At 40.3% G+C, this 24187-nt stretch overlaps 1 protein-coding gene across 1 annotated transcript in view; it reads left to right on the top strand.

The window, feature by feature from the left end:
- LOC144602159 (uncharacterized) overlaps window positions 1–21713 on the top strand; it is a 33534-nt gene extending 11821 nt beyond the window's left edge. The window contains exons 11-23 of the mRNA XM_078414895.1: window positions 725–807; window positions 1990–2153; window positions 6127–6223; window positions 7153–7261; window positions 8780–8972; window positions 11665–11780; window positions 13076–13155; window positions 15223–15299; window positions 15542–15683; window positions 16680–16746; window positions 18174–18339; window positions 19293–19450; window positions 20610–21713. Coding sequence (XP_078271021.1) covers window positions 725–807; window positions 1990–2153; window positions 6127–6223; window positions 7153–7261; window positions 8780–8972; window positions 11665–11780; window positions 13076–13155; window positions 15223–15299; window positions 15542–15683; window positions 16680–16746; window positions 18174–18339; window positions 19293–19450; window positions 20610–20786 — 1629 coding nt within the window. The 3' untranslated portion in view covers window positions 20787–21713. The remainder of the gene's footprint in view (window positions 1–724; window positions 808–1989; window positions 2154–6126; window positions 6224–7152; window positions 7262–8779; window positions 8973–11664; window positions 11781–13075; window positions 13156–15222; window positions 15300–15541; window positions 15684–16679; window positions 16747–18173; window positions 18340–19292; window positions 19451–20609) is intronic.
- The last annotated feature ends 2474 nt before the right edge of the window (window positions 21714–24187 follow it).

Genomic DNA, 24187 nt, shown 5'->3' on the forward strand with positions numbered 1-24187 from the left:
CTGATTTTACATTTCTATATTGACCTTGGCACAGATATTTTCATTCAATTCTCAAGGGCTTTTGTGTTCATAAGTTATAGGATTAGGCCACTCAGCGCATCGTCTACTCTGCCATTCAATCAAGGCTAATCTATCTTTCCCTCTCAACCCCATTCTCCTGCCTTCTCCTCATAAGCCCTGACATTCATACTAAACAAGAATCTGTCAATCTACACCTTAAAATATTCTCAGACATGGCCTCAGCATTCATCTGTGTCAATGAATTTCACAGATTTACTAAAGAAATTCCTCCTCATCTCCTTTCCAAAGATACATTATTTTATTCTGAGGGTATGGCCCCTGATCCTAGACTCTCCCACTAGTGGAAACATCCTCTCCACATCCACTCTATCCAGGCCTTTCGCTATTTGGTAAGTTTCATTCAGGTCCCCCCTCATCCTTCATAACTTCAGCGAGTACAGGCCCAGTGCCATCAAATACTCATATGTTAACCCAATCATTCCTGGGATCATTCTCGTAAACCTCCTCTGGACCCTCTCCAACCCCAGCACATCCTTTCTCAGATATGGAGTTCAAAACTGCTTACAATACGCCTACTACGATCTGCCCAGTGCCCTATAAAGCCTCAGCATTACATCCCTGTTTTAAATTTCTATTCAAAATATGTTTTGCTTGTTACTCGCCTGCTCATGTGTATTAATTTTTTTCTGCATTTTAAAAAAAGAAGAACACCATTGATGGTGAAGCACAGACAGAACAGCAGACAGAAGAGCAAGGGACATGGACAGGTGATTCTGTCCACTGCAGGTAAGAGACGGTACAGAAAGGGCAATTAACTTGTGAGCAATTCAAGTACTTGTGCACACCTTTTACTTTTATCATTAAATCGGTACTCCTACACAGTTACTAATTGGAAAAAAAACCCAAAGTGCTGGAGGACAGAAATGCTAGAGTCACTCAGTAGGTCAGGCAGCATCTCTGGAGAACATGGATAGTTGATGTTTTGGGTCACGACTCATCTTCAGACTGGAGAAGAGTTTAAAGAAGAATTCCAGCCCTAAAAGTCACCAATCCATGTTCTCCAGTGATTCTGCCTGGCCCGCTGAGTTACTTCAGCACTTTGCATCCTTTTGTTTAAACCTGAATCTGCAGTTCCTTCTTTATACAAAGTGCTGGAGGAACTCAGCGGATCTGGCAGATTCTGTGGAGTGAATGGGCAGAAGACATTGGGACTGAGTATTTTTTTTCCTTTGCGGTGGCTGAATTTGTTGAACATGGGCCCCTACCCTGTTCATTAATAAGATGCTGATTACATAATCATTATCCTCATAAATCAACAGAAAATAAACTTACACAGAGTAAGGCTGACTCTTCTAATTTACAGGAATGCTACAAAGCTATGTTATTCTTTCTTTTCACATTCTTTAGTTTTTATTGTTCCATATTAGATTTTTTCTGAAAACTCCAAAATTTGTTACCTAAAGTTGTCCAGCTCTATACTGTTATTTCGGCCATTGTCTTAGACACAGTTTCAATCTAACAGTATAACAGCCGCTGAGCATTGGTATTCATTCACTTCCATATTAATGGTATGTTCTGTTAAATTTCCAAAGTCTAAGTTTAGTTTATAAAGATACATGTTGTGTAGTTCCATACTGGTGTGAGATTGAATCCATGGGAATCATGCTCTTAAAATTAAATTAGGAGTTTCAAGCATCTTATTTGTGCTGCTCCTGATTTTCCACTAATTAATTTAATAACCAGAATCAAAGTGTATGGATGAATTGGATGAACACCTTTGAAGCTAGTTCTTTGATCCATATTCTGTGGTGAAACTTTATGATGGAAATGTGTGTTCTTAGTACTTACCTTACAGTCTCGAGAGTTTCATTCTAAGTATTCATTATTTAGTGGATATTAGTAATGAACATTGACCTATGGTGAAGGCCTGCATTTACTTAAGCCCGTCATCTACTTATTTTCTCACAGATTTCTCACTGTGTCAGCGACCAAGTTCTATGGCTGCTTTGAGCAAGGTCTGTCGTGCTTCATAACATATCAACAAGAACGTCAGCAGATACAGCTTGTCCAGGCCCAAGCCAGGCAGAAAAACAAAGCATTAAAACAAGTCAAAATAAATGAAAGTAAACAAGGTAGGATGTACAGTGAGGTGATACTTATGTCACCATGCTGAAAGAAACATTTTCTCGGAAATAATTGATTAACGTCGCAGCTGTCATAAACTGTTTTAATCCAAAGAATATCAGTCTTTCCCTGATGATTCAGTGGGTGAATGTATTATGGATAATTCTAAAATATACAAAGAATAGGATTTATAATTAGTAGAGGTCCTGATGTGAGCAACTTCAGAAAGATGGCCAGACTGATTCAAGTCAAAAGGACACAAAGTGCTGGAGTAACTCTGCAGATCAGGCAGCATTTCTGGAGAACTCGAAATGACAGTCATCCATGTTCTTCAGAGATGCTGCCTGACCTGCCTGATCTCCAGCACTTTGTGTCTTTTTAATTTACCTAAATTATTGTATGTCTCAATGTGGTCAACTTTCATTCCTCGTATCCCCCCGGTCCAATTTCTCCCGACATGTCCAAGATACCTCACATGCCCTTCGTCTCTTCAATGACTTCCGTTTTCCAGGCCCCCATTCCCTCATCTTTACGATGGATGTTCAATCACTCTACACCTCCATCCCCCACCAGGAAGGTCTTAAAGTCCTCTGTTTCTTCCTTGACCGCAGAACCAGCCAGTTTCCCCTCTACTAACACTATACTCAACCTAGCAGAGCTGGTCCTCACCCTTAACAACTTCTCCTTCGACTCCTCCCACATCCCCCAAATCCAAGGCATAGCTATGGGCACTCGCATGGGCCCCAGCTATGCCTGTCCCTTTGTAGGATACGTTGAACAATCCCGGTTCCAGACGTACACTGGCCCTATCCACGGACTCTACCTACACTGCATTGATGACTGTATCGGTGCTACCTCCTGCAACCATGCAGAACTCATTGACTTCATTAACTTTACTACTAATTTCCATCCTGCACTCAAATTTACTTGGCCCATCTCCGACACCTCCTTACCGTTTCTTGATCTCACCGTCTCCATCATAGGAGAAAGACTATCGACTGACATCTATTCCAAAACCCACTGACTCCCATAGCTATCTAGACTACACTTCTTCCCATCCTGCTTCCTGAAAAGACTATCCCCTACTCCCAACTCCTCCATCTACGCTGCAACTGCGCCCAAGGTGAGGTGTTCCATACCAGGACATCGGAGATGTCCTCATTCTTTTGGGAACAGGGATTCACTTCTTCCATCATAGATGAGGCCCTCACTATGGTCTCTTCCATATCCCACAGCTCCATACTTGCTCCACCTTTTCCCAGTCGCAACAGGGACAGAGTCCCCCCAGTCCTCACTTTCCATCCCATCAGCCGTCGCATACAACACATAATCCTCCGATATTTTCACCACCTCCAACGGGATCCCACCACTAGCCACATCTTCTCATCTCCACCCGTTTCTGCGTTCCACAGAGACTGTTCCCTCCGCAACTCTCTAGTCAACTCATCTCTTCCCATCCGAACCATCCCCTCTCTAGGTACTTTCCACTGCAACGGCAGGAAATGCAACACCTGTCCCTATACCTCCCGCCAAGGACACCGACAGTCTCTTCATGTGAGGCAGAGTTTCACTTGCACCTTCACCAACCTCATCTACTGTATCCATTGTTCCAGGTGTGGACTCCTATATATTGGCGAGACCAAGCGCACGCTCGCCGATCATTTCACTGAACACTTCCGCTCAGTCCACCTAAACCTACCTGATCTCCCGGTTGCTAAACACTTTAATTCCTCCTCCCATTTCCACACTGTCCTTTCTGTCCTGGGCCTCCTCCATTATCGGAGTGTGCCCCAATACAAATTGGAGGAACAGCACCTCATATTTTGCTTAGGCAGCTTACACCCCAGCGGTATGAACATTGACTTCTCTAACTTCAAATAACCCTTGCTTTCCCTCTTTCTCTCCATCCCTCCCCCTTCCCAGTTATTTGACCAGTCTGCCTGTCTCCGACTATGTTTTATCTGTTTGCTTTGTTGTTGTTATCTTCTCCCAGCTAACAATGATCTATTCTACATTTTCCATGATCCACATTCTCTTTGTCCTGTTTTCACACCTTACATTTCCTTATCTATGTCTCTTCCTCTCCCCTGACATCAGTCTGAAGAACGGTCTCGACCCAAAACGTCACCCATTGCTTCTCTCCAGAGATGCTGCCTGTCCCACTGAGTTACTCCAGCATTTTGTGTCTATCTACAAGTTTTTCATTTTATTCTTCTCAGCTACTGTGAGTGAAGGCCCTTCTTAGTCAATCTCCTCATTGGATCCATCTCAGCTACACTCAGCACAAAAATGTAATATTTATATTCATTCAAATCAACTATCAACTATCACACTATCAACCGGATACGTTTCATGAATGTAATTTATATTTAGAAAAAAGGAAATTTTAAAATCAGGAATGTCATGTATATTTGTTTGGAACAGTGGAAGGAGTTTATCCTAATATCTTATGAAGGTTATCACTTCTGTTGAATAAATTAACCAGTGTTGTAGAAAAAGTGTGTGCCACAATTGTTTGGTTATATGATTTACTTCTGAGAATGAAGAAGCCAATGGCAAGTTCATCATGTACTCATGCCATAAGTTTTATTTGGAGAAAGCCAAACATAATTTAAGGGTATCATTGTTATATAAATGAATCCCTCTAAAAGTGAAATAAAGTTTATCAGTCTGGGCATGACACGGTGGAATATTTAACACACAATATATAAAAATGTTTTTTTTTATTGCTCATCAAAATGTAGAGTTTAAATGGTATACAATGAAATTTCAGGACTGCTCTAATTTAGAATGCTTCTGACCCAGAGACACTTGTGTGCAATCGATGAAGAAGTTAGGTCAGCACAGTAGCACAACACCAGAGACCTGGATTCAATGACCTTGGATCCTGTCAGCATGGAGCTTGCATGTTCTCCGTTTGATTGTGTGGGTTTCCTTGGGTGCCCTGGTTTCCACTCACATCCCATAAACTTGCTGGTTGGTAGGTTGGTCACTGTAAATTATCCTTGGTGTATTGATGAGTGGTGGAAACTGGGGGAGGAGAGGAGAGGTTACTGCTAATGTGGGGGGGAAAGGGATTAATGTAGGATTAATGTAAGAGCCATTTGTGTTTACTAGCTGTCTTAGCATATTATATTATTTTGTATCCTGCTGTATTATTTTTGGGCACTTGTGGATTGTCATGAGATGAATACTCGGCTTACATATATGCGCATATGTGTATATATGGTCTGGGAGGAGCCAGAATTATGAGTATAATTGGGAAGGCAGTGACGTTATGCGTTAGACACAAGAGGAGCCTGGCAAGATATAAATTCTTACCAGATCTGTGACTACAGATATACTAATCTGTTTGTATTACTACTTCAATAAACGACTCATTTATCTGAAAGGCCGTGAAGATTTCTCTGTTGTTTGCGTCAAGGATAATCACTCCACTCCTTTCGTGAAAGTGGTAAGCTTAAGGATTTTATTGGGAAGGACTGTTGCCGCTACAATTAATGTAAATGACTTGTTGATGATTGGTATGGACTTGGTGAGCGAAAGCATCTGTTTCATACTGTCTCTCCTATTATGTATCTTTTTTAAAAATCCTGCTGTATCCTGACTTGGGAAAGCATTTTGGAGCCTTGTCAAAGGATCTTTACTCGACATGTATATTTGTTGGGATTGCTGAATACAGAAAGATGTGAAATGTTTCATTACCACCATTGGCATCTTTTAATCTCTTATATTGGTGTAAAGTTGTAAAATAAATTTTAATGAAGCATTGCACTGGTAATAAAATATGCACTGTGGGGCTAGTGCTGCAACCTGAATGGACACAAACTGTTGGAATAATTCAGCAGGTCATGCAGCATCTCTGGAGAACATTGGTAGGCGTGTTTCAGGTCAGGGCCCTTCTTCAGACTCACTGTAACCTGAATGGTTGTTTTTAAGATCTATTCGTGTTAAAAGTTACAAATATTTGTTTCTTTGCAGATTTGCCTCTGACTGGGTCAGACTCTGGAATTTTAAAAGCACCAGAAGTACCTAAGACTGATTTTACAAAGTCAGCTGTGGAGTCTATGCTGACCGGGTACCCAATGTTTTCCTTCTTTGTTGATTTGTTAGCTTCTTGAAGTCAGAAGACCAGCAATATTTTTCTTCTGATTAAAAATTGTTCTCAGCTGGAGTAGATAGCATGGGCTTCCATTTCTGGATTGCCATCAGATAAATTAAATTGCTGTACTGAGATAATATCCATGCCAAAGGACACAGAATGATGCCATTCCCTATGCAATGCCCCTCATGGAATATTACAGATGAACTTAGACCATAATGTTCTGGGAGCCCAGTTGTTGGGTACATCTGAAACAACATGGTCTCACTTTGCAAAGCAGTAAACTTGGAGGCATAAAAGATACCTACATGCTTGATCTATACCCAAACTACACTGGCCTGCCCCGACAATTCCAGATCTCTCGCCTGTCTCCAGTTCAGTATCTCTCAACCCCATGTTCTGTTCCTGCCCCTGTATATTACCCTCACTGATGTACTGCTGGTCCTGATTTCCCACCAGCCAACCAACTAAGTGTGCCACACTCCTCTCGGCTGCATTGCAGATCCCCCAAATATCCTCATTCTCAATCCACTAGTCTCCTTGATTTCTCTCTTCCCAAATTACCTGGGCTTGAAATTAAACAGTATTGATTTCAGTTCCACATAAAATAATAACTTGTCTCCTGTTTACCTTGAGTGTCTCCCGAGATTTGCTCGCATTTTAAAATTGAAGATGGGTGTAACTTAATTGCAGCTTCTTCACAATCTTCTCTTTACAACATTTGTGATATTGTACTGTGTACATTTTAGATCTTTTCTCTTGAAGAAAAGTATTTGCTTCGTATATTACCATGTGAGGAAGAGAAAACTAAAAATCCACAAAGGAAGTTGAACACTCAGATTAAAATTAATTCATGGAAGCCGTTTGCTCTTATATTCAGGACTGATTTTTATTTTGCATGTCAGTACTCAAGGAGCAAAGTTTGAAATGACAAAGGATTCAGCTGTGGTGGAGGTGTTGCTTTTTCATGATCAGAAAGGAGTGATTGCTGAGGGGGAGTTCAAATTGCCAGAGGTAGGAGTTAATAAATTAATGTTTATTTTTATTACAATTTAGGTACCAGTAGGATTATTGGCCACCTCAGTCAAGCAAGCCATAATGCCTTTATTGCCAGATCCTTAACTGTCCGCTTAAATCCATTTTGACTGTTCTTTCTCTTCCTCGGCAATTCTGCCCATCCTCTAATTCTTCAAACCTCCAACCCACTTTCTGGCACATCCACAAAAAAAATCTCAGCTAAGCAGAGATCAAATCTGCATTTTCCGGATCACTTGCTCATATCAACTTTTCAAAACTTGCCTTTTTGATTGCAAATATTATAAATGAAATCAGTTTTAAGGAATTTAAATCCAGTCATGAACAGTTGCGGAACATGGGATTAAACTATAAACAGTTGAGTAAAAATTGGTTGTCTCACTCTAGCATTGTAGACACAAAACTTATTCTTTTAGTTTTAGAGATACAACATGGAAACAGGCCCTTTGGTCCACAAAGTTCAAGCCATCCATCGGTTACCTTTTCACACTAGTTCTATGTTACCCCACTTTCCCACTCCCTACACACTCCCCTACAGGGACCAATTAACCTACAAACCAGCATGTCTTTGAGATGTGGGAGGAAACTGGAGCATTCGGAGGAAATCCATATGGTCACAGGAAGAGCATGCAAACTATGCACAAACAGCACCCGAGGTCAGGATCGAACCCGGGTCTCTGGCACGGGAAGGCAGCAGCTCTACCAACAGCTCCACTGTATCGCCCAAAATTGCAGCATTTCTAAAGTGGAATCATTATCTTTTTGGTACTATAAAGAGGTTATTTAACCAGTATTAATGCTGGGAGAGTGTCTAATTAATAAATTTAGATGAATTTAACTATTTTTATGCAATAATGCAATATCTAGTTGATTTGCAAGTGCTTCACTAAATCATATAAAGGGACTCAACGTAAGATTAGTCTGTGCTGAACTGAATATAATTGAAGGGACTGTGTAAAGGAAACTAACTACATGTGCTTCGTGTTGCACTTAACTTGTAAGAGTTTCTTTGGAGGCATTTATTAAAATATTATGCTGCTTAGATTTGGTCCCTTAGTATTGAAGGTGCAATAATAGACAATAGGTGCATGAGTTGGCCATTTGCCCCTTCGAGCCAGCACTGCCATTCAATGTGATCATGGCTGATCATTCACAATCAGTACCCTGTTCCTGCCCTCTCCCCATACCCCCTGACTCTGCTATCATTAAGAGCTCTATCTAACTCTTGAAAGCATCCAGAGAATTGGCCTCCACGGCCTTCTGTGGCAGAGAATTCCACAGATTTACAACTCTGAGTGAAAAAGTTTTTCCTTATCTCCGTTCTAAATGGCCTACCGCTTATTCTTAAACTGTGGCCCCTGGTTCTGGATAATGTTCCATTCTCCAGCACCAGCATCCCCATATCTCTAAACAAAACTTAATTTGTGTAAATAAATAAAGTAGAATATAATTATTTGCAAGTAGAGAGACTGATTCCCCAATACTGACTTCTCATAGGATCTACTTATGGAACAGAAACATGTAAGTGACAAAGAAATTCAACTTTTTACTCCTGGATCTGCACGATTACCAGCAAGAATTATTGCAGCTTTGTGCATCAGCCTCAAAGTAGAAGAGGTGGAGGAATCATTGTCAAAGGACCAGTCCACTGAGGCTTGGAGTCTACAAGAGCTTGTTTTGGATGTCACAGGTAAAACTGATCATGAAAAATATACAGAAACACAATAAAGCTTTACAAAACTTTGGTCAGACCACATTTAGTGCAGAAAAGGCTGGGAATGTCTGGGAATGTCGCCTAGATTATAGAGTATTAGTTATAAGGAGAGGTTGGACAAACTTGGATCCTTTTCTCCAGAGCATCAGAAGTTAAATGGAGACCTGATCTAAATATATTAAGTCATGAGAGGCATAGATCGGGTAGACAGTCAGAACTTTATTACCAGGGTGGAAATGTCAAAGACTAGAGGGCACGGCTTTAAAGACCAATGGAAAATGTTTAAAGGAGATGTGAAGGGGGAATTTTTTTACACAGATAATAGTGGGTGCCTAGAACATGTTACCAGGGGCGACGGTGGGAGCAGATATGACAGTGGCGTTTAAGAGGCTTTTAGATGTGCACAAGGATGTGCAGGGAAATGGAGGGGTATGGATGACATGTAGACTGAGGAAATTAAACCAACTTAGTTTCAAATTTGACACAGGCATTGTGGGCTGAAGGTTCATTCCTGTGCTGTACTATTCTATGTGTAAGAAGAAACTGCAGAGGCTGGTCTATACTATTCTATGTTCTCTGTTCTAACAACCCAGACCTTAATTGGTCTGCTGGTCAGAAAAGTTATATTCTGTGATCATAAAATCTTCACACTCACCACAGTTTTAATTCATTGATTTCACAAGCATCAAAGGCCACCATTACAGAGTTAAGGCCTCACAAATATTGAAATATTGAACTCTGATTAGAAAAGTGAGAACACGGTGCTCTTTTAATTGTGAAATGAATAAATCACTTACAATTCGAAAGAGTCCAAGGAAAGAAATCCTGCTCTGCCACTGTGTTGAAAACAACCCTCTCCTTCTATAAAATAATAAGATGAGAAATAGGATTCGGAGTAGGCCTTCGAGAATGCTTGGCTTTCATCAGGATCATGGCTGATCTTCAACCTCAAAGCTATTTCTCAACACTATCCCCAAATTCCCATGGAATTGTGTTGAATGAATGTAACAACTGGGCTTCCACAGCATTTCATGGCAGTGAAATATATAGGTACATTTCTAAATCACAAAAGAAGTAATGTCAATCTGAAATCTTTCTTTGAAAAAATATAATTGGACATAAATTACAGCAGGATCTTGATCAGATGGGCAAGTGGGCTGAGGAATGGTTAATGGAGATTATTGCAGATAAGTGCAAGGTGTTGCATTTAAGAAGTCAAACCATGACAGGACCTTCACAGTGAATGGCAGGGCCCTGGGGAGTCTTGTAGAGTAGCGGGTTCTAGGAGTGCAGAAATATGGTTTCCTGAAAGTGGTGTCACAGGTAGATAAGAGTGGTCAAAAAGGATTTCAATATATTGGTCTTCATTAGTCAGGGTATTGAGCATGGATGTTGGGATTTTATGTTAGTCGTACAAGACGTTGGTGATGCCCCATTTGATGTATTGTGTTCAGTTTTGGTCACCCTGCTACATGAAGGATGTCGTTAAGCTGGAAAGAGTGCAGAGAAGATTTACAAGGATGCTGTCAGGACTTGAGGGCTTGAGCTAAAGGGAGTGATTGAGCAGGCTAGGATGTTATTCCTTGGAGCTCAGGAGGATGAGGAATGATCTGATATAGGTGTATAAGACCATGAGGGATATACTGTAGATAGGATGAAACATTTTGCCCAGTCTTTTACCCAGGGTAGAGGAATCAAGAACCAGAGGACATAGGTTTAAGATGAAAGGGGGAAAATAGGGACCTGAGGGGCAACACTTTCACACAGAGGGAGGTGAGTATATGGAACAAGCTGCCAGAGGAGGTAGTTGAGGCAGGTATTATAACAATGTTTAAAATACATTTAGATGATTACATGGATCGGAAAGGTTAGAGGGCTGTTGGTCAAACATGGGTAGATGGGACTAGCATAGATAGGGTATCTTTCTCGGCATGGGAAAGTTGGGCCAAAGGGCCTGTTTCCATGCTGTATGGGTCTATGTCTATGTTCCTATTTCTAATGGCTTCTATGATAAATGAATAGTATAGTAACACCACAATTATTCCAGCTTCAATCCCTAATTGCTGGGGCTCTTGGTCTTACCGATATAATGACAAGCAAATCATCGTTTCAAATTGGGCTTAGATGTTTAAGCAGGTGTCATTTAAATTTTCCTCTCCAGCACTTGTAGCTGGAAACTGTACATGCATACTGACAATGACAGGATTGAATTCAGTTTTGATACCCTCTCTAGTTTAAAAGTATGTTGACACTCACAGGTATATTACCAGGGTATTCAATCTCAAAGAAATTAAACCTAACAAAGAATCAGTGACTCAAAGAGGCTGAAAGGGAGAAATAATAATATCACATAAATGATAACCCTTTGTTCAATCTTGTTCTTTAGTGTAAATTGGATGGAGTTGGCATAAATCATCGTGAAGATTTTGTATTGCAAGTTTCTTGTGGAGATAAGGCAGATCTTGGTGAAGTACAGCAGAGCTCACAGTTTCTTCTGCACATTTATGACAATTTCATCTGCTTAGTCATATAGTCAGGAAAATAGACCATGCTTTTCCCCAAGGAGGGGAGATAAAATCATCTAAGTTTATTTTGAGCCATCAGAAATCTAAACCAAGAGCTAGATGTAACAGAATTATTTGTCTTTGATTTTGTTTTCTCCCCATAGGGATAGACCTTAAGGAGACGAGCCAGAATGAGCTTGAGAAATGCCTCAGGAAACCTGAGTTAAGAGAAAGCTGCACTTCTGCCATGTCATGGGCTTCCTCCTCCGTGGCAAAACCAGTAAGTACAAAATACAACTGAATGGTAAACTGAAATTAAAAGGAAATATGAAACTAGCCAGGTACTTTTTCTACTAATCATTATCAAGTGATCTCTGTTAGCAAATGCTGGCGTGTAGGTGTTCAGTGAGAACAGGACTAGGCTTTGCTGCGCTGTGGTTGTACTGAGAGTGCAGAGGAGATTCACCAGAGATTCTCCACCTGAAGAAGGGTCCGAACCGAAACCTATCCAAGTTTTCCAGACCTGCTGAGTAACTCCAGCACTTGTGTCTTTTTGTTTGTAAACCTAGCATTTGCAGTTCTTTGTGTCTATATTTCACCAGGATGTTGCCTGGATTAGAGAACTTCACTTATGGGACTGTGATTTTTTTTCGTAGTTGAGTAGTCGGTTTACATCATGTTGCCTTACCAAATACAATTGTAAATATATAAATCTGAATCTTTCAATTAGATTCCAATGTGACTTGCTTTGTTTGTCCATTATTCTTTCCTATTCTGCTATTTAAACAAGTTTGTATAGATGGATACAAACTTCTCAGCAGCAAGGTGCAGGCTTGAATGATGTCTTCATCCTAAAATTGACATCCAATGCATTTTGTGAAGTCAACTAAGTGCTAGGACGTATGCAGTTTAAAGTAGAATTCCAAGGAATGTTGAACAGAGGGACCTTGGGAGTTTTGTTTAATTTAGAGATTCAGTACGGTAACAGGCCTTTCGGACTACCGAGTCCAATCCGACCAGCGATCCCCGAACACTAGCAAAATTCTACAACTCAAGTCCATACTTTTCTGAAGGTGGGAATGCAGGTGAATAGAGCGGTGAAGAAGAAGTCTGAAGAAGGGTCTCGGCCTGAAACGTCACCCATTCCTTTTATCCAGAAATGCAACAATTCCCGCTGAGTTACTCCAGTATTTTGTGTCTATCTTCGAGTGATGAAGAAGCTTGCCTTCATATGTTGGGGCACAGAATATAAAAGTTGGGATGTTATTTAATGTGAGATGAATGAGTTCTAAAGTGGTTTTGAGAGAATTTTCTTTTACACAGAGTGGTTGATAACTAGAACTCGTTGAAAGAGAAGGTTGTGGAATCAGACACAATCACTAAATTTAAGAGACATTTTGAAATTCACTTGAAACAGGCAAGTCATAGAAGGATATGGAGCTAGCGTGAGCAAATAGTTTAATGTAAATGGGTATAATAGGCAAACATAGACATGGTGGACAAAGAGCCCGTTTCTGTACTGAACAACTCTGACTCTGACTCTTAAATTAATCAATAGCGTTCTCCCTGTTTTAGGGTTTGGTTCCCGAGGAACAAGTGCAGCTGTTGATAGAGGAACACAATCTTCAGCTCTCCCAGCTACAGGAACAGCACCAGTGAGTAATTGTGGCTAACTGCAAATGGAGATCATAAATTTCAAGCGCGTGAACAGAAGACTGATGCTTATTACAGGAATTACCATCTTTGTTATGAGCTCAGTGTTTTAGAACCAAGCCATTTGAACATGGAAATTGAATGAAATATTGTTTGACATTATTGATTTTTCACCATAAGATCCAGGATTTAATCTAGCACAGAAAGGAAATGGAGGACTGCTCTCTATACAGGAGACTAAATATGTCATTAATATCATGAACCTGAGTTCATATCAATCTAAAAACAGTGAACAATTCCACTTTCTTGAAGGATGGTTGTGGTTTTTTTCCAGTGTAAACTCTATCGTAAATAGATGAATAAGGAGTTTTCTCTTTTAATTTTTTTTTTCACTCCTGGTTGTCAGTTTAAAAGGCCAGTTAAGACCTTAATGAAATGAGTTGGGACAATCTGTTTCCAATGTCCAGTGGACACGAGTGTTTGCTTACACATCATGACATCTAGCATATCTGGTACAAATTCATTGTCCAAAATCCAAGGATTTTTTTTAAAGTAGAACATACAACAGTCCAGCACAGGAACCTCTGGCCAACAATGTCCATTGCTGAACATGATGCCAAGTTAAACCAAGCTCATGATCCACACCCCACTATTCCTGCATATTAATGTGCCTATCTAAAAGCCTCTTAAACACCACTATTGTATCAGCTTCCACTATTATTCATGAAAGTTTTGCTTATCCCTTGAAATGGAGGAAGAATGGTTGAGGAAGAGTAAGCATTGGACAACATAACAGCGAGAAAAAAGTGCAAATTGGCAGCAAAGTTTAGGCATCAAGATGATCACTTGACTAGAAAAAGGAGTGAACTGAGCTGAAACAAGAATCTTCCATGCAAACCATAACAAGCTCGGCACAGCTTCAGCCCATGCAGGTTCACGTTTTAACTGCAGGAATTAAGTTGTTCAGTGTCAGACAAAGGCGAATGAGCTTTTTTATTTTTACCTCCCTTCTTCATCTAGCTGCATCTTACAGCCTTCTTCCACCTCAAAAACATCGCCCGTCTCCGTCCATCCCTCTCCTCCACAGCTGCAGAAACCCTCATCCACGCCTTCATCACCTCCCGTCTGGACTACTGCAACAGCCTCCTCTATGGCTCACCCTCAAAAATCATCAGTAAACTTCAATACATTCAAAACTCCGCTGCCCGTCTACTCACCCACTCCCCGATCCGTGACCATATCACCCCCGTCCTTTACAAGCTCCACTGGCTCCCGATCCCCCAGAGAATCCAGTACAAAATCCTCCTCATGACCTACAAAGCCCTCCATAACCTGGCCCCATCCTACCTGACTGACCTCCTCCACAGGCACACTCCCACCTGCACGCGCTCTGCTGCTGCCAACCTCCTGTCCCCCCCCCCCATCCGGACCAAACTCAGATCCTGGGGGGACAGAGCTTCCTCCATCGCTGCTCCCACCCTCTGGAACTCACTACCCCAAACCGTCAGAGACTCCTCCTCACTCACCACATTCAAAACATCACTGAAGTCTCACTTGTTCAGCACTGCCTTCAACCACTGACCGTCACCTCACCTTCTGTCTCCTTTTTCTGTTCGTTTACTTATTTATCTATTTATTTTCTTCTCTATGTTCTAGTAATCCCTGTAAAGCGTCTTTGAGTGTTTGAAAAGCGCTATATAAATGTAATGCATTATTATTATTATTATTATTACATTGCTCTCGCTTTTCCTACTTATGATGTAAATTCCATGACTTTGACCTGTTCAGAGATGGTGTCAATTATTTAATGCATTTTTGGTCTTATTTCCAATCAACAGCATCGGGAGTTTTTTCCTATTATTATTTCTGTTGAGCATCCCTCTTTTATATAAAATATGGTCAATCAATTAGCACCAAAACCAAAGCATGTTATCACAGCAAGACAAAGAAAGTAGAAGCCTGTGTTGTTGGAAAATACGCTCAATGCAAATGTGAAGTATCAAAATAGGTTAAATATCCCCGTTTGGGTGAATACAGAATCTCATCGGTACTCTACTGTAAAATTTCAGACATCAAATGAGGAGCATTCTAGAGTCTTTCAGAACATCTGTACCAGACTGTGCACTCGATCAAACTTTCTTGACAGGTGGGTAGAGTGTGCAGGGACATCCTTGCATTTGAATGTTGTTTTATATATATGGAAGTCTTTCATTGTCAGAGATGTAAGTTTAAGAACAACGAAATATCTCTACTTCAGTACGAATGTAAAGAGTAAGACAGACAAAAGTTGTGATCCCAGAAATCTTAATTTGATACTTTTCTATCTGATAGGAATACAGCATTGAAATAGTAAGCTAAAACTTTTGTGTTTTTGAATTGATATGCCAGAAAGGATACCAAGGTCAGAGAGCGCACATTTGACAGCTGAGAACAAGAATTGTGATGAAGAGGCAAATGGAGAATGGACACAGAATCATTCAGCTCGAGGTGTCAGATCAGCACAAACTGCTCCAAAACCCCCACCAAAAAGGTGAGGAACTGATAGCAGCTAAATCACCTATCTGCAAGAAACCAAGGAAACAGAATTAGGTTATCAAACTAAAATAAGTTAATTTAGATATTTTTAAGGATTTAAGCAAAGTTAAGTTTTTTTTAGTGAAGAGAACACATGTGAGGATACCCATCCTTGATCAGGACTCAGTGATTTTCAGTGGAAAGAACAAACGTGAATGTATGGTAGATAATCAGGTATGCTCAAAGCATGAGTCTTAATGAGAGACGAAAAGAGATTGAAAGAAACATTGAGCAGAACAAGGCTTATTCACTATTGTACAGTGCATAAAGCAACGAAACATCAGCAGATCCAATATTGCACACAAGCTGACACTGCTAATAAAGCAGGTATACTGGCTTGGTACATCTTGAAAATAATGGCCTCACAGGTTTACCAAGGAAGGCTTTGTATCCTCATGCAAAAGGACAACCCTGATAAACTCTTGATCTGGTCTGAGAATCGGCATAAGGCTATTTAAGCTGTTCTATGTCTCAGCTCATGGAGCAAACCCATTCCTTTATTATAACCTATTCTCCCTGCATTCTGATCAATAACCTCCAGATTCTTTCACTCACCTATACACGTGTGAATGTTAGGTGAACATTCAAAATTATGGAGAATTGATGGAAATGTGGGAAAGAAAATGGGATTGATTAGTGTAAATAGTCAGTGTGAGCTGAAGTGCCTGTTTCTGTATTTCTCTATGACCCCATAAATTAGATACCTTCTTGGTCTTTGGAGACATTAACACATTGAATTTTATGACTGAAACTGTTAAGAAAGTTGTTAAAAAAGTATTTTACAATGCAGATATCTTCTTAATATAAGTGAGTGAACAGTTTGTACACGTCCATTTTCATGATTCACCATTGCCTCCCAAGGTGTTAATAGTTGACATACTTGACTTTGGTTGTTCCCTTCACTTAATATGTTTGACTGCCTCACTTTATTCCTCTGTCTATTTCCCCTCAGTGCTGCTGCAAGACAAAAGATCAGCGTGAGCAAGAGTCTCCTGCTGAAAAAGAAACTTCCAGACGATGTAAGTGAGAGTTAATAAAATAACTCTAACCTATTTGCAATAGTGCACTTTAATGGCAGTTTTTAAAAATTGAAGAAACAAGGCAACAGGCAAAGGATTAGAGAGCAGGATACAACAAACATTAAAAAGACAATGTAAGTCCCAAAGTAGTAATTAGTAGTAATTGTGTTGGCCAAGATTGGACCAACGTATTGAAATGCAGAGCCAATAGCTTATTCCTGCTCGTGTTCCTTTTGTTTTTACATTTACATGATACGATAATTGTTTTTGTTTAAACTGTGGATTTTAGCAGGACAAGCCAATTGAATTTTCTGAATGAATTAACAGGAATTAATCAGTAAATAAAGGATTAATCTGTCCTTTTGAAACAGAATTTCACTGTCATATTATCTGGGTACTTTTCCAACTATGTTAACTTCCTATGTTAGCAAATGAATGCTATTGGGAAGATCAGCTTCTGGGAAAAGTAGCCATACAGGTGCAAGTAGTCACAGAGATATCCATTCAGGAGCAGTGGGGGCACAAAGAAATCAGCTATCATAATATTAACCTTGAAATCTGTCATGACTTGACAACTTGATCCCTGTCTCAACATATCTACTGCCAAAACTCTCTTCCATGACTTTACCACATTTATACTTGATGAGTCCAGCACACTCTGGCTCTGCTGCCACTTTCCATAAACTCAACAAACCTCTGCTATCCATTTTCTAACGTACAAAACTTCCGTTTACCTGTCCTTTTTGTGATTGCTGGTCTATGTTGCACCTAGCTAAACAACAGGGGGTATGGGGAGAAGGCAGGAACAGGGTACTGATTGAGAATGATCAGCCATGATCACATTGAATGGCGGTGCTGGCTCGAAGGGCTGAATGGCCTCCTCCTGCACCTATTGTCTATTGTCTCAAAGTTTTATAATTCTCATTCTTTTGGCAAATTCCTCAAGGGCTTCATTTTTTAAACCTCAGCAACACCCCCCCCCCCCCCCCCACACACACACACACAAACACACCATCGCCATTTATCTTTTCGAGGTATATGCCTATCCCTCTTGAGCATCACCATTCAAGCCTACAACTGGCAATGCCCTTGCCATGGCTTTCCCTCCTCTATGTTTTCTCCCTTTTTACTTTTTATTTTTTGAAACCTACTTTTAAGATTGTAACCCTAACATGTTACTTCTACTTTGGCCCAATGACCTGTAATGATTTTCCAATTCTCAAACCAGTGCACCCTCTGATTTACTTAGGAAAAGGCATTTTCTCCTCATTTTGGTGTTATATTAACCAAACTAACATTGCAAGCATTCTTATATTGAGTGGACAGAAATTCGTCCTAATTTTAAGCTGCATATTGAAAAGACAGAGTATAACCCAACTCAAATTGTCCAGGTTCAGAAAAATGAGGAGCATTGTGGTGTGCTTTAGGTTTGGGAGAGAATGAAAATACTGGAAGAGAACATGTGGAGAAATAAACATAATACAATTGAGAAGCTTCAGTCTGAGACAAGCAGCAAACTGGAGAAACAGCTCTCAGTTCAAAAGAGACTTCAACTGCATTCAGATGACGTGGCACATGATAGCAGAAGCAAAGGTTTGTGTTCTGATTCAGGACTTTACACATGTTAAAAACAAGTCAAACTTTTAGTCTCTATGTTCTGCTGGTGCTATCCAGAATCTTTTGTTTTGACCCATTATCCATTTTCTCCAAAAAACAGTTAGGATTCTGTAGAGACTGTTCCCAGCGCAACCCCTTGGTTAACTCATCCCTTCCCACCCAAACCACCCCCTTGCTAGTACCTTCCCCTGCAACCGCAGAAGATGCAACACCTGTCCCCATACCTCCTCCCTCGACTCTGTCTAGGGACCCTGACAGTCCTTTCAGGTTACGCAGAAGTTCACTTGCACCTCCTCCAACCTCATTTATTGTATCCGTTGTTCAAGATGTGGACTCTTATTCATCGACGAGTCCAAACGTAGACTGGCCGATCTTTTCGCTGAACACCTTCGCTCAGTCCGCCTCAACCTACCTGATCTCCCGGTTGTTAAATGCTTTAATTCTCCTTTCCATTCCCACACTGACCTTTCTGTCCTAGGTCTCCTCCATTATCAGAGTGAGACTAAGTGCAAATTGGGGGAACAGCATCTCATATTTCACTTGGTATGAATATTTATTTCTCTAACTTCAAGTAACCCCGGGATTCCCTCGATCTCTATCCATCCCCCACTAAAGTCGCACCAGCTTCTTGTTTTCACCCAACAAACAGCTAACAGTGGGCCTGTTTCCTTTATCATTGTTACTTTTTTTGCATATCTTTCATTCATTATTCTTTATTTCTCTGCATTATCGTCTATATCTCTCGTTTCCCTTTCCCGTGACTTTCAGTCCGAAGAAGGGTCTTGACCCGAAACATCATCCATTCCTTCTCTCCAGAGATGCTGCCTGTCCTGCTGGGTTACTCCAGCTTTTTCTGTCTATCTTTGATTGATTGGAATGTTGGCCAGAACATTTGTTCACTCATTAACTCCTTTCTTTTTCCTTGGTAGATGAAATCTGCCTCCCAGCACTGTTCATGCCAATGAAGACCAGACAGGTATTTATGCCAAAGGCTCGTTTATACTTCCATCCATCAGGTTCGGCAGGCTTCTTCCGCCTAACGCAGGCGCCATCAGTTTTCAGCCTTCCCCCTTTGGGCTGCAGCACCGTATCCTTCACAGAAACACACCGGACTAGTATTAAAGCAAGGTAATATAAGTCGAAAAGGTTGTACAAATTTCTGATCAGGTCCAATGGGGATTAGTGTGTACAATGCTGACTGCACAGAATATTATTACTTTGGAAAGAATTGGGAAAAAAGTACGAATGATTATTCCAGATATTGAGATTATCAAATGTGACAGGAAGGCAATTGTACATTTGGTTGTTGGTGAAAAGGCAGCCTATTTTCTTTTTAATTCCCTTGTAATGTTCATAAGATATAGGAGCAGTATCAGGCCATTTGGATAATTAAGTCTGCTCCACCATTCAATTATGCCTGATCTATTTTTCCCTCACAACCCCATTTTCCTGCCTTCACTTCATAATGTTTGACACCCTTACTAATCAAGAATCTATATATGTTTTAAAAATACCCAATGACGGCATCCACCACCACCTGTGGCATTGAATTCCACAGATTCACCACCCTCTATGTAACAAAATTCCTCCTTATCTCCACTCTAAAGACATATCCTTTTATCCTGAGGCTGTGCCCTCCGGCCCTCATAATCAGGAGGCTGAACTGCCAAGATGGAAAAGAACCCCAGGGTTTTACTAATGACATGTTTGGGAGTTACTCCAATCTCTGTGTTGCCCAAACCTAACACTCTCATACACTTGTAAAACCTCTCAAGGTTGAGTTGTTCAAGTTGTACTCGAGGGATTTGAGCAGGGAAATCTCAACTTTGGGGCTGGTGAAGAAAAGTGATCGTACTTCATTGTGCGAGTTGCTGCTTTTAGTTTGAGGTATAAATCTGAGTTGATTATTTCAGCTGTAAGATTCCATTGCATTGTACATTATTCTGAAGAAGAGTTAAGGGAGTTATACCCACTGTCCTGCCAGTACTGCAAATCCATCAACCATCTTCCCTTAAGAAAAGAAGTCAGCTTGTCATTATGGTATTGTGTGGGACTTGTGGGATTTTCCTGTGCTATTACAGAGCCAAATAATTTATCAACTGCAAAATCCTTTGGGAGACACTGAGATTGTGTAAATGCAACTCTTTCCTTTTTAAAAATTATTAATTGGTTAGGAAAAGCTTTGTGTAGATTGGGAATGCCGTAGAAAAACCCAAATTCAACCTTAACCCCGGATTGCTGTTCAGAGGATGTCTGTTCTGAATCTGTTGAACCCAAGTGTCACATTGCCAATGACGTCAGTTGTTCAGGATAACTCTACCCCAGAAGAAGCTGAGACTGTGGTAAACAGGGTGACACCGGAGCCATACCCCACGAATCAATCTTGGGCAGGTAGTATGAGCATACCCGAAGAGAAAAATTAACCGAACCAAGATTCCGAAGATTGGACGGTTTTGTCCGAATCTGTTGGATGGAATTGATTGAAAGATACAGCATGGAAACAAGCCCTATGGCCCACCGATATCTCGTCAACCATTCTCACAACCTCTGTCACCAGGGAGTGCAAAGGCAATATGTGCATGGGAAAACCACTATCTGTAGTTTGAGGCCTGAGGCCTCCAAGCCTCGCAGAACTGTTTGGAAACATATATCCTTCATTGTCACTGGATTTAAATCCTGTAACTGCCTTTTCAAGGTCAATTAGAGATGAGCAATAAATGCTGACTTTGCTGGCGACTGCCATACCATAAAAAATTAATAAATACATATTTGAAAAATCTTCATTCTATAAATCAGTTAGATTTGGCCTGCTTTTCATTATATCATCTTATTCAGATTGTACCTTGCCAAGAGTGGGACTGAACATATCTGCTCCATTGTTTTCTCGCTGATGATGAACTCTAGGAATTTTCCTGCTACTGATGCTTAAACTTATGTTTTTCATTACTTAGATTTTTATTACCTTTCCTCTTTTCACATTTTAATGTTTAAATTGAGTTGTAATTTTTTTCCATAATCCATAATCTTGACATCACTCTATCTCTATCTCTAGCATTACATTTTCATTCCCCACCAGTTTCACTATCAATTTAGCGTTGCCAATATGTCTCAACAACAATCAAATTTAAACAGTTTGTAATGTGTCGGCTTGACCTTTATCTTTGATCAATTTACGAACTTTTCCTATTCCATGCGCTCTGCAATTCTTTAACCGTTGTTCGATCTTTGCCCCCCCTTATTATGAGTGGTTACAAAATGTGGCCTCAACCACATTTTGCATGATTACACCTCTGTTTATACTGAAATTATTGGCTTTTGGTGAAAATGGAAATAAAATTAAATGAACATGATTTTTGACGACAACATTTTCTTTCAGAGGTGACTTTAGACTTCAGAGATACCTCGCAGAAACATCAGCGATCACCCCGTACACTAACACTATCCTGCACACTAGGGACAATTTAACTTTTTTTTTTATTAGTCAATTAACCTACAAGCCCGCATGTCTTTGGGGTGTAAGAGGAAACCAGAGCACCCCTAGAAAACCCACGCAGTCACAGGGAGAATGTACAAACTCAGTACAGACAGCACCCATAGTCAGGATCAAACCCGGGTGCTGCTGTAAGGCTGCAACTCTACCACTGCAAGAATACTGTTAGAGAATATTGAGGAGTTACAGAATTTTAATGATCAAAGATAAAAGAAGAACCAATCTTGAAAATGGCAAAACAACCCATTCATAAGTTAACTTGCAAGTATACTTTAGGCTAAGAAAACCAATCACCTTAACGTATTGTTGCAAGTTAACTTTAGTTTAAAGATGCAGCTTGGAAACAGGGACGCACCCCGATCAGGGACGCTGACCAGCAATCACCTGTCCATACTAGTTCTATCCTACACATTAGGAACGATTTACAGAAGTCAATTAACCTACAAACCTGCGTCTTTGGGATGTGGGAGGAAACATCCAGAGAAAGCCCACGCAGTCACAGGGAGAACGTACAAACTTCATACAGTCAGGATCAAACTTCATAAAGTCAGGATCAAACCCAGCTCCCTAGGCTACTCTACCGCTGAGCCACCGTGTTGCACCGTTGGGAACAGGTTGTTTTGCCATTTTGAAGATTGGTTCTTTTTTTAACCAAAAAAAAATTATTAAAAAAAATATCCCCTATCCGTATAATTCTATAACACCTGACTATCCCCTAACCGTGCAAAGGAAACATATACTTTGAGTACCCCAACTTGAACACCATTAAATGTTTTCAATTTGTTTTTGATGTGTTTTCACCATCCAAGCTTGTTGACAACCTGGATGTTGGCACTTGGGCACCAGATGTACTTCAGTATGTTTCCCATATTGCTCTTATAAATGTGTGTCTCCAGTGAGTGTCTAGAGATTATTTAGTTTTGGAGAATATTCAGACAAGCCTAATCTTGTTCTCACAGTAACATCTACAAAAACAGTTTCTTCACAAAATTGCCTGGTTCATGTTTAATCAGGATGGTCGGTGAATATCTTGGCTTCTTTACTTCAGTTTGTAAATCTGTGAGCATTAAAACTATGTGTAACAGCTTTATCAATTTACTTTCACTTCGGAACATACCGTCCTCTGAAAGTTTCAATGTATCACCGCAGGTGATTCATCAACAACTCATTGGATGAGAGCCTCTTTCAGTTACATCATCAGCATGAGGATGAGATAATTATTTGTACCATATCATTGTGGTATTCAATTTGGGTTATATATTGTCTCAATTATCTAGCAGAGGTCAGATGGAGTTTACTGATGTCTAACATTGATCAGAAAATTAAATCTAGAATATAGAAATAGTTTTGACACCATGTTAATATGATTTTCATGCACACCACGCCTGCTTTTACTGTGCCCAGGAAGCCAGGGCGACACCTACTTGACAAATATTTAAAATAATTATTTGATGGTGGATACAGGAGTGAACTGTGTCACATGTGTTTAGGACATGAAAAACATTTTTTTCTGTTTAAAAAAATTCACCAAATTAAATACACCTGTAGTTTGTTTTATTAACATGAGATTATGTGTATCAGTATCATCATATGAAATGATGAAAAGTATTGTCTGAAGGATCTCGACCCGAAACGTCACTCATTCCTTCTCTCCAGAGATGCTGCCTGTCCTGCTGAGTTACTCCAGCATTTTGTGTTTATCCTCATATGAAAGGGCATCCCTACCTCATTCAACTAATCAACTGCATGCTATAGGTCTTGTTTAAATAGGTTCGACATGACAAGGAATAAGAAATTATTATCTGTTTATTTTACGTTAAGTATAGAACAGGAAATGACCCTTTGGCCCACAATGTCTGTGCTGAACATGCCAACTTAAACTAATCTTCTCTACCTGCACTTGATACAAATCGTTCCATTCCCTGCCTATCCACATACCTACCCAAAAGCCTCTTAAAAGCCTCTGTTGTATCTGCCACCACCACCACCACCACACCTTTTTTAAAAATTATTTTTTATTTTTTTAATCAAAAAATACTTTATTCAAGTAATAAATATTTACAAAACATCTTCTTTTTAACAACCCCATCCGACATTTCCGGAGGTTACATGTTCAATAGAGGTATTCCTTTCCAAATTTACATTGAAATTTACAGAATCCCTTATTTGGAGGGGCGTCTCCACCACACCCTGCCCCCCATGTCCAGCAGCGGAAGGGCCCTAGACTGCGGTCCTCCCCCACAGAGCCTTGGTGTTGGCTGCACAGAGCTTCAGTGCGTCCCTCAGCATGTACTCCTGCAGTCTGCAGCGGGCCAGTCGGCAACATTCCTTGAC

Source organism: Rhinoraja longicauda, chromosome 18 (assembly GCF_053455715.1).
Source record: "Rhinoraja longicauda isolate Sanriku21f chromosome 18, sRhiLon1.1, whole genome shotgun sequence".
NCBI classification, from domain to species: Eukaryota; Metazoa; Chordata; class Chondrichthyes; order Rajiformes; family Arhynchobatidae; genus Rhinoraja; species Rhinoraja longicauda.